This window comes from Microcebus murinus, chromosome 31 (genome assembly GCF_040939455.1).
Source record: "Microcebus murinus isolate Inina chromosome 31, M.murinus_Inina_mat1.0, whole genome shotgun sequence".
Lineage (NCBI taxonomy): Eukaryota > Metazoa > Chordata > Mammalia > Primates > Cheirogaleidae > Microcebus > Microcebus murinus.
Genome location: NC_134134.1, coordinates 3,397,183 through 3,411,863, shown reverse-complemented (window position 1 = coordinate 3,411,863; position 14,681 = coordinate 3,397,183). Strand labels below are relative to the sequence as shown.

General features: G+C 33.5%; 1 protein-coding gene across 1 annotated transcript in view; it reads left to right on the top strand.

Moving 5' to 3' along the window:
• Positions 1 to 14,681, top strand: part of LOC142865689 (uncharacterized) — a 213,598-nt gene that overhangs the window by 40,994 nt on the left and 157,923 nt on the right. Inside the window, 1 exon segment of the mRNA XM_075998877.1 lies at positions 7,512 to 7,868. Within this exon segment, the coding sequence (XP_075854992.1) occupies positions 7,512 to 7,868 (357 nt within the window).

Below are 14,681 nucleotides of genomic sequence, written 5' to 3'. Positions count from 1 at the left end.
ATTATCATGGCCAGCGATTATTTTTCATTATTATTATTATCTGGTAAAAATGGAATCTCCTTATGTTGCTAGGGCTGGTATAAAATCCTGGCCTCAAGTGATCCTCTTGCTTGGCCTCCAAAAGTGCTGGGATTATACGTGTGATCCTCCATGCCCAGCTCCCTGTTTTAAGTTCCTTTTGATGCGTCATTTCTGAAATGTGTAAAGGGGAATAGTGGAGATATTTGGATTTGTTTCTGTAATATCAGAAACCCTAGGGAAAGATAGTCATATTTTCTGCATCATGATTTCCAATTCTAAGTTTTCAGAGGCAAGTCTACAGAAAGTGAGGCTCACTAACTTTGTACAAATGCATAGCCTCTGCCTAAATGTAAGAAAATCTAATGTTATTTCACTTCTAAGTAATCTTTTTCTAGTATAAATAAGAGTAAATTTTCAACTTTATTATAGTCAAATACCAAAACTATAATATAGTTTATTTTGCACTCTCACCCTATAGAATTCCAAAATAATCTGTCTCATTCAGTGCTTCACATACATGAATATATTTATATTCCCAATTGATTCACACTATTTTGATAACTTATATTCCATAATTTCCCCCTGTTTAGTAGCATCAGAATTGTGCCATTCATATGTGTGTATGTGTGCATATATTTCTGTGTATGGGATGTTTAATGGGTGGAAGTTTCCACAAATAAGAATTATATAACTGTATATATTTATTGTACACACTGTAGTGATCAGATGTGTGTATAAATAGTAAAACAATATAATAAAGGGCATAAACTATTCCATCATCTCACATATTTACCATTTAATTATACTGAGAAAATTTATTAATAGAGAGGTCTATGGTCTTAACAAATTTTAAGCATATAAAACATTATTAATAACCCTAATCATGTTGCCATACAATAGATCTCCAAGATCTATTCATCTTATAACTAAAAGATTTTACTCTTAAACATCTCCTCATTTTTCCTGACTCTACACCCTGAAAACCACTGTTGTACTCTTTATTTTTGTAAATTCAACTTTTTAAAAATAATTATCCATAGCAGTATTTATCTTTCTGGGAATGGCTGATTTTACTTAACATAATGCCTACTATGTCCATCTATGTTGTTGAAATGGCAGGATATTTATCATTTTCATGTCTTAGTAATATTATATGGTATGTGTTTGTGCAGTCATTTTTTAATCTATTCATCAAAGCAGGCATTTAGTTTGTTTCCATTTTCTTTGAAAATGTGCATAATGGTGCGATATATATGGGGTGCAAAATCTTCTTCAGATACTGATATTACATGGTTATAGGTAGAATTGGTGAATGATAAGGCAGTTGTGTTATTTATATTTTTAACAAATCTCTATGACAACACTATCCATTTACAATCAGTAACAGTCCATAGGGATTGATTTCCTGCACACTCTTGTCCTCACATGTTATGTCTCTTGTTTCAAACATTAGCCATTTAACACTTGTGCGGTGATCCCTTATCATAGTTTTCATTTGTGTTTACAAGATGTTTTGGTTATGCTGTGTTACTCTTCATGTTTCCTGTTGAAAACTGGTATGTTTTCTTTGAAAATAATCTACATAAACTTTTGCTTATTTTTAAGTGGGTGATGACATTGTTTTGCATTTGAAAAATATGAGTTTCCTATATATTTTGGGTGTTAACATTTTATACAATATAAACATTGAAAATATTTTCCCCCATCCTATATATTTTCTTATTTTGTTTTTTTCCTTGCTGTGCAGAGGATTTTAAGTTTGATGCAGCCAAAATTGTTCATATTTTGGTCCAGTGCTTATTGTGTCATATCCAAAAAAAAGATAATTGCAAGTCTTGGGTCAAGGTTTTCTCATATTTCTCCTTTTCTTTATACAATTTTTCTAAGATACATTACAGTTTTATATCTTCCATTTAAATCTTTATTACATCTGGAGTTACATTTTGGGTGTCATATAAGAAAAAAATAGTCTGCTTTTATTCATTAGTTTTTGGGTATCCAGTTTTCAAGCACCAAGCATTGAAGAGCCATACTTTCTGCATTGTGCATTACTAGTTCCCACATAAATGTTACTTGACCTTATATGTTTTGGTTTATTTCTGAGTTCTCCATTCTCTCCCATTGTTATTTGTGTTGGATTTTAGGCACATATTTAGCTGTTTTTATTACTCCCACCTTAAAATTTATTTTGAAATCTGAAAGTGTGATGCTGGAACCTTTTTTCTTCTTTCTAATTATGTATAGGGTTTATTAATGGTGTTTGTGAGATCATATAAATATTAGAATTTTTGGTTAATACTGTCAAGTAATGCCCCTGGAATTTTGATAGGGAGTGCATTGAATGTATACATTCTTTTGGATAATATATTTCTATTTCCTCATGTCATCTTCAATTTCTTTTATTAATATCATAGAGTAGTCAGTGTAAGAGGTTTTTTTAACCAAATGTTAATTTTTTTTCTCAGAAATCTATTATCTTGATGGTATTGTACATGAGAGTATTTTCCTTTTTTATTGTGTACTTTATTGGTGTATAGAAAAGAAACTGATATCTGTATGTAAATTTTACATCCCGTGACTTAAGTGGGGGTTTTATTACTTTTAAAGCTTTCTTCCTATCTTCTTTATTGTTCTTCATATATATGATAATGTCATCTGCAAATAGTGTTATTTTTATTTTTTCCTTTCTAATTTGAGTGGATCTGGTCATGTTATTGCCTAATTTTTCTGCTTAGGTCTTGTAGTAATTTGATAAAATAGAAGCATTAAGAGAGGTTACACATTAACCTTATATTGGTATCTGTGCATATGAAGGATTAAATAGCTTTCCCAGATTTTATAAACTGGTTTTGGAAGGTAAAGATTTTTTTTCTTTTGAGTATTTGGGCTAAAGGAATCTCCACTGGGTTTACAATGAAGAGTTTCTGTAGCTAGGTCACAAGGCTGCCCCTTGCTCTGCAGTGGAGTCTGCATCTGGTGGGCCAGTTCCAAAGGGCTTGGATAGTTTCCAATCCTCTCTTGTTTCTGGGTAAACTGGTTGCCTTCAGGATTAGGATGTGTATGCCACATACTAGGGTATGGTTGTGCATTTCAGTCTGCATATTTTAGGGCTGATACTATATGTGTGGCTGAGTGTGGCTCCCAACGAGTACCTTGGAAGAGTCCCTGCAGGTCGCTGTGTGGATCTATGCACTGAAAGAACTGGACATGGACTATAGTTCAGACTGCTGTAACAGAGTCACAGTTCTGCTTTACAGATGATAGCAAGACCAAGTTATTCAAGTCTGCCTCCATGGCTGCAGATAGGTGTGTCTCTCCCAAAGTCTCTGGATGAGAAACACCACTCCAACTTTGTCACAGGGAACCATTGGAGACTGCATATCTAAGATGGTTGACCCATGTTGCAGTCTGTATTCAGGACAATGGGTCCTTAAGTTTGTCAGCTGGATGAGAGCCTGAAAATTCTAAATCACCTTCCCAGATCTATGGTTCCACTAGAGTTTAATGACCTTCCATTTAAGTCCCCAAATTCAGATAATTGTAATTTTCCATGGATGGCTGTCAAATTTTTTTGTTCTTTGGGGGAAAAACAAGTGCATCCTTCTTTACCCACCATAGAGCTGATTTTGATTCCTCATATATTTTAAATTTGTGATCTGTTCTATTTCAATTTTTTTGTAATTTTTAGAATCAAAGGCTCAGAATAACATGGCAGCATTTCCCTTTCTATACATTCTCACCATATGTATGTATTTGCATAGGCTTTTATTTACTTTTAAGTTCTCAATGTAATGCATGTGAGATGGTAAATCATTGTGATATTGTTTTGATTTCTCTATAGTTTAATAATTTTTAGGATGCTTTCAAATTATGTTTGTCCATTAGTATATCTTCCTTGCAGAAATGCCAGAACAATCTATTGTCCATTTATTAGTCAAACTATTCACCATTGTTTTTGAATTTTAATCATTTTTTACTTATTCACCATGTTAACTTCAATCAAATATTTGATTTGCATCTATTTTTACCCATTTAAAAGGAGGCATTTTTACTCTACTAAGTTTTCCCTTTCTGCAAAAAAATTTGAAGTGTGATACAATCCCATTTTTCTTCTCTTCCTTTTTCTTTATTATGCATTTCATGTTACATCTACTAAAACAGTGTCAGGATCTTAACAATTTTAAATCATCTGACCATTGAGCATGAATGCATTAAAGAATGTGTTTAATTTTGACATATTTTTGTATTAGCCAGTTTATATTGTGCTTTTGATTTCTAGTTCCACTTCAATTTTGTCAAAAAATATATGTTGTATGATTTTAGGGTTCTTCAACTTGATAAGACTTAAGTGTCCTAATAGCATTTACCATGTATGATTGAAACCATAGTGTATTCTGCTGCTTTTGACTGCAGACCTCTTTAAATGTCTTTTACATCTAACTAGTCTATAATGTCTTTCCCATTATCTGTTTTCTTATTTATCTTCTGTCAAATTTTTGTATTCATCATTGAAATCATATATATGAGGCATAGCCTTATATATTCATCATTGAAATAATCACATATCATGCAAAGCCCTGATATATAATATATATTTAAAAAATATCTAACCTAAAATGTGTACATTACATGTATATCATCTGTCTATGTGTGTTCTGTGCTATAGATTTCTCCTAAATGACCGATTTTGTCATTATAAAAGTCTTTGTCTCTTCTGATGGCTTTTGACTTAAAGTGTATTTTCTTTAATTATGGCCACAATATCCCCTTCCTATTATTTATGTAGTGTTTTTTACATTACTTTCAACCATTTGACTTTTTAGAGCTTTTAAAGGAAGGATTTTGTAGGTGGCATATTGTAGAGTTCTGTTTGTTTTTATACATACATTCATCTTATTTTTCATTTGAGAGACTAAACCATTTACATTTAATGAAACTTCTGAAGGAAAAGTTTGCTGTTTCTATTATTCAAAAACTGAAATTGAGAATTTGAAAGGAATTGCATTTAATCTGTAGATCAATCTGGATATCTTCACAACATTAGGTCTTCTTCTGTTGAAGAAGAACGTATTCAAGAGTGTGTTGTTTATTTTCCTATATTTGTAAATTTTTCTGTGTTTCTTCTATTATTTATTTTCAGTTTCATTCCATTATAGTCAAAAATTAAAGTGAGTAAAATTTCAATTTTCTAAAATTGGTTAAGACTTGTGGCTGAACAGGTAGTTTTTTAGGAAGAACGTTTTATGAGCTATCAATGAGATTGTATATTCTACTATTATTCTGTAGAGTGTTTCCAATATATCTGTTAGGTCTAATTGCTCTGTAGAGTTTTCAAATATTTTGTTTTCTTATTAATAATTGACTGGTTTTATTATTATTGAAAGTGGAATAGAATATCAAAGTAACGTATTATTTTGTTGTCTATTTCTTGCTTCATTTCTGTCAATGCTTTATAAAAATATATTTGATAACCTTGATGTGAGATAAAGATAGATATCATATAAATGTATTATTGTCATAGGCCCTCCGTGAATGACCACTTTTTATATTTATTGCCTTTTTTTCTCTTGTGACAGTTTTGACTTAAAGTATATTTTAAAAATTATAACGTTTTTTACTTCAAAATAATGTGCCTAATATAATTTTGAACTCCACTGCTCTTAGATGCTAAATGTTTTTCTGATATATCTTGCTATATCCTTCTAGTTGTAGTCTATTGTTCTCACCAGGAATTAAGTCAAGTCGCTTTAGATAGAATATAGTTGGATTTTTTTAAACTCTTTATTTAACTGTGCCTCTGACTGGAAACACTAGTACATAAAATTTACATAATTTTCTCAAAGGAAGGACTTACAATTTCTCTTATGTTAATTGTTGTATATAACTTTTGTCACTGTCTTTTCTTTCTTTCTCTCCTTCTGTCCTGCATTGTGCCTCACTGATTTTTAGTGACATATTTTGTTTCTTTGCCTAGCTTTCTTTTATCTCTATAAACATTTTTTCTGATGATCACTGTAAGAACTACTTAAAATCTTTGAACTTACTACTTATGTTAAATGAATAACTACTTCAGTTGCATATAAAAATTTTTAATCTTTACATCTGCCCTCACCTTTATGATATCAATGTCAATAATTATGTCCTTTAATATAGTATAGAAATTAACACATGGCAATGATCTTTTTTTATTTTGCCTTTCAAATTTTATAGCATAATTAAATATTTTGCCCAACATCATTATGATATTCCAGAATTTTATTCTTAATATGTGGATATTTTTCTCAGAGAGTTATGTAGTTGTCAAGGGAGGTGGAAACCAGCCTTTGGAAAGGCCACAAAAAACACATGTGTGGACATGTGCCCATAGTTTCATTCTCTTTTGAAAGGGAATCCAGGAGATGGGATTTTACTACTAAAGTGATAACTCAGTGTCAGCATGGAGGAAGGGCTTTGGTGGGTAAATGCAACAAAGTTTCCTTCCCTTCCTGTGGTTCTTGGTGTTTTTCTCAGTTGGGGTGCTATGAACTATTAGCAGTTATGATTTGTAAAAGAATCATGGTTGTAAGTATGTTTTTAAGGTCATACATCTATGATGGAAGTAAGACCATGGTATTCTATTGTGCTTTCTTGCTAACGTGCTTTGTATAGTTTTATATATTCAAATTGTGAAGTATATTAACCTGAGTCTGGTTAGTGAGATACTTTGTTATTTTCATTTCTTTCAGAACTGTCTCACTATTGCACCAAAGACCAATTACCAGAGCAGGGCATAAAAGACCCCTTTCAGAAATCAATAATGAGACTATATGGAAGCCGTGGCCTTGAAAATATACACTTAAGAAGAGACTGGGAGTGTGTGGCTGAGTGTAAGAAGCAGAAAGTATGTTCTGATGGTCTTACCCAATGTTTGTCAACTTGCCATAGAAAAATCGTCCAATGTAATAAATGTATAAATGTCTTTAGCAAATCATCAAATCTAAATAACCACAAGACAAGACATACTGGAGAGAAAAGTTTCAAACTTAAAGAATGTAGCAAAACTTTTAACCACAGTTCTAATGTTTCTGGACATAGAAAAATTCATACCACAGAGAAATCCTACAAGTGTGGAGAATGTGGAAAACCCTTTAACTGTTGCTCAAAACTTATTATACATAGGAGAATTCACACTGGAGAGAAACCCTACAAATGTGAAGAATGTGGCAAAGCCTTTACCTGTTGCACAAACCTTACTATACATAAAAGAATTCATACTGGAGAGAAACCCTACAAATGTGAAGAATGTGGCAGAGCCTTTTCCTGGTGCACAAACCTTACTGTACATAAAAGAATTCATACTGGAGAGAAACCCTACAAATGTGGAGAATGTGGCAAAGCCTTTAACCAGTTCTCAATCCTTACTCATCATAAAAGAATCCATACTGGAGAGAAACCCTACAAATGTGATGAATGTGACAAAGCTTTTAACCTGTTCTCAAGCCTTACTCAACATAAAAGAATTCATACTGGAGAGAAACCCTACAAATGTGAAGAATGTGGCAAAGCCTTTACCTGTTGCACAAACCTTACTCTACATAAAAGAATTCATACTGGAGAGAAACCCTACAAATGTGAAGAATGTGGCAAAGCCTTTAACCGGTCCTCAATCCTTACCCTACATAAAAGAATCCATACTGGAGAGAAACCCTACAAATGTGAAGAATGTGGCAAAGCCTTTAACCAGTCTTCAAACCTTACTCAACATAAAAGAATTCATACTGGAGAGAAACCCTACAAATGTGAAGAATGTGGCAAAGCTTTTACCCAGTGTTCAGGCCTTACTCAACATAAAAGAATTCATACTGGAGGTAAACCCTAAAATGTTGTAGAATGTGGCAAAGTCTTTTACCAGCTCAGAGACTTCACTCTACATAAATGAATCCATACAGGAGAGAAACCATACAAATGTGAGGAATGTGGCAAAGCATTTTCCCAGTCCTCACACCTTAATCTTCATAAATGAGGCATAACAGAGAAAAATTCCATGAATGTGAGAATTGTGGCAAAGTCTTTAATAACTGCTCACATTTTATTCAACACCAAATACATTATACTTGATAAAAGTGAGATAAATGTAATCAGTATGGAAGTGCTTTCCCTAAGTATTAGCTTTAAAATGCACAACAGTACTTATACTTCAAGTAAACAATCATAATGTAGAGTGCTGACAATACTTTTAGTTACAACAGAGATCTTACTGGACATGGGAGAACTTACACTGAAAAAAATGCTCCAAAATTTCTCCAACATTCCGCAACATCACAAAAATTTTAAGAGATAGACATCTTACAAATACAATGAATGTGAAAAAATATTTATGCAAAAGATATACTTTAGAGAACCACAAAGAATTGATAGTTAAAATTACTCTACAGATATAATGAATTTCAGAACACATTTCATGAAGAATCAAGTCTAAACAAATATCAGAGGACTCACAGTGTAATACACTAATGCACTAACACATTCAAAAATTTCTTTAAACCAGGTTGTTGATTACAGAGTACCACCCAGTTAAAATAGTTAGTTGATTTACTTGTATGTCAGTTTTAAAAAGAGAGAGATTTTGTGAGAGTTATAATTACATGTAAAATATACTTTCTGGTCAGGGTAGGGTAAAAATATAAAATGTATAATTTTTTTTTCCTTTTTGACAAGCAAATACTAGTGTTCAACTTTAAATACAGTAGATGGTATGTTTTCATTCTAAGCGTGTATGTGAATGTGTGTAGTTAATGATAGCTACATTGCATTTATTAGTAGTCTTTGTGTATTCAGTAGGCATTTATCATGTACTTTTCCATGGGAAATTAAAATCACTGAAATGTAAGATTTATGAAGTGGAGAGGTACTATGGATTTTTCTTATAACAAACAGTATCTCAAGTGATGTATGATGTGGGTATACAGGCTAATATTCTTCTCATTGTAATCAGAATGAAAAATTACAATATTAGAAATAACTTGTTTTAATATTATACATTATGATAGATAATAAAATCAAATGAAATTTGGAATATTTTTAGATTACATGTAAACTTAATTTGTTTCATTAGATTAAAAATAATTTTAATGTGTCAAACATGTTGTAGATTGAACAAAGTGTTATTTTTGCACCAACTTTAACCTATCCAATGTAACTCAGAGTTGGAGATAATGTGTTGTAAAAATGTACTGTGGTTTTACAGAGTAAAAAGACATCACTTCTGATCTATTTTATCAGTGTCTTTACTTTGAAGAATAATGTTTCCAAAGCTCTTTTTCATTATATGTATAATTACATTGTTACTATAATGCTTATAATAAAGATTTTGTACTTAATGAAAAGCCATACATTTCTTAACACACCATGACTACTTATTACATTCTATCCTGCATTTCTCTTTAAGTTGCAAAATTATCTCCTCCTGCAATAACTTCACACCCATGTATTTTATTTGAAATTAACCAATTACCAAAAAAAGAAAGTCTCACTGATAACCAAGTAAGTTTAGGGTGCACCATTTATGACAAATAGGGCTGTCCAGTCTTCTTTCTTCTTTGTTCACAGAAAATTATTATCTAGATAACATGTATGTAAAAGGATTTGCCTAGCTATGTCCAGTAACAACTTTATGTTGTACCTTTGAAATGTCTCAGTGGATTGGCACTGTGCACATCACATTCTGCTTTAATTGAGTGATAGGAGGGGTTTTTATTCAATTCTTTTTTAACTTTGTGGATAGGTTTTCTGAGTTGGAGACTCTTTACTTTTAATATCTCCTGAACACTTTCCAGAATTAAAAATGCAACATAAACATAAAATGTGCCCACCACTTCTAAATTAGAAGGGCTTTGGACACTAGATTCCTTCTTGGGCTTCCAGTCTGTAACCTGCAAGTCTGCAACACAGAGATTCCCTGTCCCCACATCAGCAAACAGTAAGTTCTCTAGGCCTCTTTGGTGTCTACTGTCCCTCCAGAGCATACTTAGACCAGATTCCTGTGAATACCCTCTAATAGGATAAAAATCAGTAGTTCTATCCTTTCTCTAAATGCATCTCACATCTTTAGAACTGAAATGGATTCAGAGACCATGGGGCTGAGACAGAAATGGGAACAAGATACTGTGCACTGTGTGTGACACAAACTCCCTTTCTGCTTTCTGTTTTGCCCAAATGCCAGGAAGTGTGCATGAGTGCTACTGAATCCATGCCTCTTTAGAGACCTAAATCTGCAGATTTGAATTCTGAATGAAAGGTCTAAGGTTCCTCAAGATGCATTAGACAGGTTCCAAAGAGGAAATTCTCTTCCTGTTTTCCTTTCCTCTCTGTAAAAGCAAAGGATACACAACATGTGTATACAACGTGTGTATACACTTGTGTATCCTTTGCCTTTACAGAGAGGGAAGGAAACTAGCCCTGCCTCAACCTAGAATTCGCAAGACAGGGACATAATCTGGAATAGGGATGTACCAAAAACTCAGGGGAGACATATGCTGCAGTGTAAGAGATCAACATGGACTTGTAAGTTGAGTTTGAAAAAACCATTTTGGGGTGAGTGTAGACAATTTTCTAGATCTTCTGTAATGTCGTATTATAATGTCTTATAATGTCTTGTATTATAATGTCTTGTGTAATGTCATATTATAATTGTGTTAGAGGAATAGAAAGGCTGGCACCACATCTAAATTTTTCTGTAAATTATTGGACACTTACTACTCACCTTTTCTGACACAGCAAGGATTAAATCACACAATGTAAAGCCTTCTTTACAGTGCAACATACTATACTTCTGAGCACATAGCACATGCTCAGTAGACATTGCATTGTGCTGCTCTTCACTTTGGAAATGAAGTATATGTTGTGATGAGTGTAGGGCAAAAGGCAGTATGTATGCTGTGCTTGCTGTCTCTACCTGAGTTATAATAATAATGGATCTAGATTGAACAACATCACCACTAAAAGGGGACATGTCAAAGAACCCAATTAATGTACCCCTTCCACACCACCAGATCACATTTCTTAGAGTGAGGTCCACAGTACCACATGGTTTATATTCACAGCGATGTTTTAGAGACAATTTTAAGGTAATTACCTCTCAGCCCCGGTTTCAGTTAGGATAACGTGGTTAGATTGAAGAAACACCATCACCTGCCTGTTGGGCTAGGTGGGAACATCCATGTGGTTTTAATTGTGCCCCACTAAATTCTAATTTGATACCAGCGTCAAGCATTAGGACTTCTGCATATATTCATGTGAATTGAGTTTAGCCTTTGTTCTAGAGGGAAGTCACAGGTTCTGCTCTCTTGGGATTGGTAGAGGCAGATCAGTTTGGTACAGATTCCCATTCCTGTAGCAGAATCTCCTGGCACCTGTAGCAGGGGGAGGTAACCAGAAGAAAAGACAGAAGACCCTCACTTTTTGGTCTCCATAAAGGAGCTGATCATAGCTGAATCTTTTTTCTGACTAAGAACAAGTGAGTGTAGCCTTTCTGCATTTTATGTTCCTCCTGCTTGTGAATATTGTAGAAACAAGGAAAAAATTGTACTGACTCCTTTAAGCGTAGTCTGAAGATTTAATTATAATTGTTCTACACAATCTCACCTGAAAAGGAATTTCAGAGTAGGAGAAGAGGGAGAAGAAATGGCTGGTTTTCAGGTAAGTGCGTCCTAATTTAGGGGTTATGTCTACTCTTTCTCCTAGAAAGTCATGTAGAACTTTAGTTTTTTGAACTTGTAAAATTTACTTCTTACTTCTGATGTATATGCCTAAAAAGTTTTGTAACTACATGTTTTTCTTTATTCTTATGATAGTCAAGGAGCTCTGGAAAATCCTTCCTCCCTATATAACAGAACCTGCTCTATATTCTCTCCCACAAGCTTCTTATGACAATAACCAAGTTTCATAATAACTGTATGACACGTAATATTGAAAATGTTCCCATTGTGACAGGTCAAGATAGAATAGTGTGAATGTCTGAGATTCGTCCTGAGGATGGGATAGAGTCTTTGGATTTGAGTGAGGAAGAGAAACATGTACTCTCAATGTTTGATCTGGATGCTTCATTAGCTCTACATAAAATATCATTAGGACAAGTTAGAGGATAGCATTGATTGAAAAGAATAATTATGGAGAAAAGAGAAAATAGAAGACTTGCTCTGCATGATGCTAAAGTATTTAGATACATTATTAAAGATAACAAAATATAGGAAATATCTGTATCTGAAATTTGCATAAATTGATGATTCTTCATGGTTACATATTGTTGGCCACTACCATCCCAGCAGTGATTTGTGTCCTCCTCTTTGCAACGATGCCTAACACCAATTTGTGCAGCTAAAGTTATGTTAATTTCATTCACTTGCTTAAGATGCTCTCTGACAGATTCATCCAATATAAAGTTAATTGTTTTTTTTTCTTTATTGTTAAGAGTCTTGTGGAGATTTACTGACTGATGTGCATGAGGCATCACATTAAATCCGGAAGCTCTAATTTATTCTTATACATTGCTTTGAAAAATGAAGGCTATTATCTGTGTTCTGTTCAGATGAACTGAGATAAATTCAAAGTCTACCACTTATTGGATATTGACAATATACCCTCCTTAGGCAAGCAGCATTGTTATCAGTAGTTGTATTATGTGACAGGCAGAGATTCAGACTACACCCCAGATCTACTGAATTAGAGCCTGCATTTAAAAAAAAAATCTCCAGGTCTTTACTGTACTGATCAAAATTATGTGATACTTTCTAAATCTCTATGTTTACCTATGTGAGAAATATGCACAATTTACTTCTATGATGTAAATATAACACCTATAAATTTATATTACTGTACTGAGGCCTTTAATTTTGTATTAAATACTTTATCATCTAAAGCAGAATTATATGCACACAGTTTCATGCATCTTTTCTGATCCTCATTCCTGTGAATAAGAGAATATGTTCAAGAATATCAATATGCTCAAAAATATCACATTGGATAATTCTAGTCACTCATATGTCAGAAAAAGTTCTCATAACTTATTTTCCTTGTAGTCAAATGAATAACTCTCTCTATGGCCACTTGGGAAATATGTGTCTTTTTACAGGAGATGGTGACATTTCAGGATGTGGCTGTATTATTCTCTCCAGAAGAGTGGGCATGCCTTGACAATGCTCAGTGGAATTTGTATAGGGATGTGATGTTGGAGAACTATGGAAACCTGGTCTCACTTGGTGAGGATCACTTAAGTACAGAATTCCTATTCCACATTAAGGCCATTAGTATATTTTGTATATAGTTCCTTAAAAGTATCTACTTTACATTAATGAATTTTATATCCATGCTTTTACAGAAAATTTGAAGATTGTTGTTGTGTAAAATAAAATCATTAGATGTCTCATGTTATGTTGAACCTTACCCTTTCTTGGAATGATATGTATATTTCACACTAGATTAGTAGTTACACTAGAAATCAGGGTATATAATTGTTGCCTGTACCTTAGAATAGAATTTCCACCTTTATTTATTTTGTGCTAGTGGGAATTGGTGCTCTAGTTATAAATTAGAAATAATTTTTTATCATTCTACAGGGTCTGTGAGAAAACAATATGTTGCAAAGGAATTTTATAGAATCTTCTGTAATGTTGTGTTTACTAAGGATAATACTGCATTAGTAATTGGAAAGTCTTCAGTAAGAGTCATGTAAAATTTTTCTAATGAAACAGGTCTTGCTGTCTCAAAGCCAGAGCTGATTGCATGTCTGGAGCAAAGGATAGAGCCCTGGATTATGAAGAAAGAGGAAACAACAGTTAAATATCCAGGTAGGGTGAGATTCAGTGAAGCACATAACAAATGTTAGAGAGGTATATCTCAAAGAGGAAGGCAGATATTAAAAAGTGGCTTGGAATATTCTGTTCAGTTGGAAATGATTTTTAGAAGCCTGTGTAAGGTGCTCTTTATCTTCCAGAAGGACATCTTTTGTCCCAGACTCTTTAACTCTCTAATAATTCTACCCATGAAGTGATCATCCTTAGAAGTCAGTGAGAGCCATACTTCTTGTGATAGCTTATAAGGGACTACATTATCTATTAGCATTTCTATTGTTTAGGAGTTATGGGACTATCTGTGCATATTTTGAAGACCACTACATTAAACCATCTTTTGGCAGGGTTTTGCTCTCCTGCCATTTCTTGACTACAGTGGCTGATCATAGCTCACTGCAAACTCAAACATCTGGGCTCCAGGGATCCTAAAACCTCTGTCTTCCAAGTAGCTAGAACTATGGGCATGAGCTACCATGGCCAGCCATTATTTTTCATTATTATTATTATTATCTGGTAAAAATGGAATCTTCTTATGTTGCTAGGGCTGGTATAAAATCCTGGCCTCAAGTGATCCTTCTTGCTTGGCCTCCAAAAGTGCTGGGATTATAGGTGTGATCCTCCATGCCTAGCTCCATGTTTTAAGTTCCTTTTGATGTGTCATTTCTGAAATCTGTAAAGGGGAACAGTGGAGATATTTGGATTTGTTTCTGTAATACCAGAAACCCTAGCGACAGATAGTCATATTTTCTGCATCATTATTTCCAATTCTAAGTTTTCAGAGGCAATTCTACAGAAAGTCAGGCTCACTAACTTTGTACAAATGCATAGCCTCTG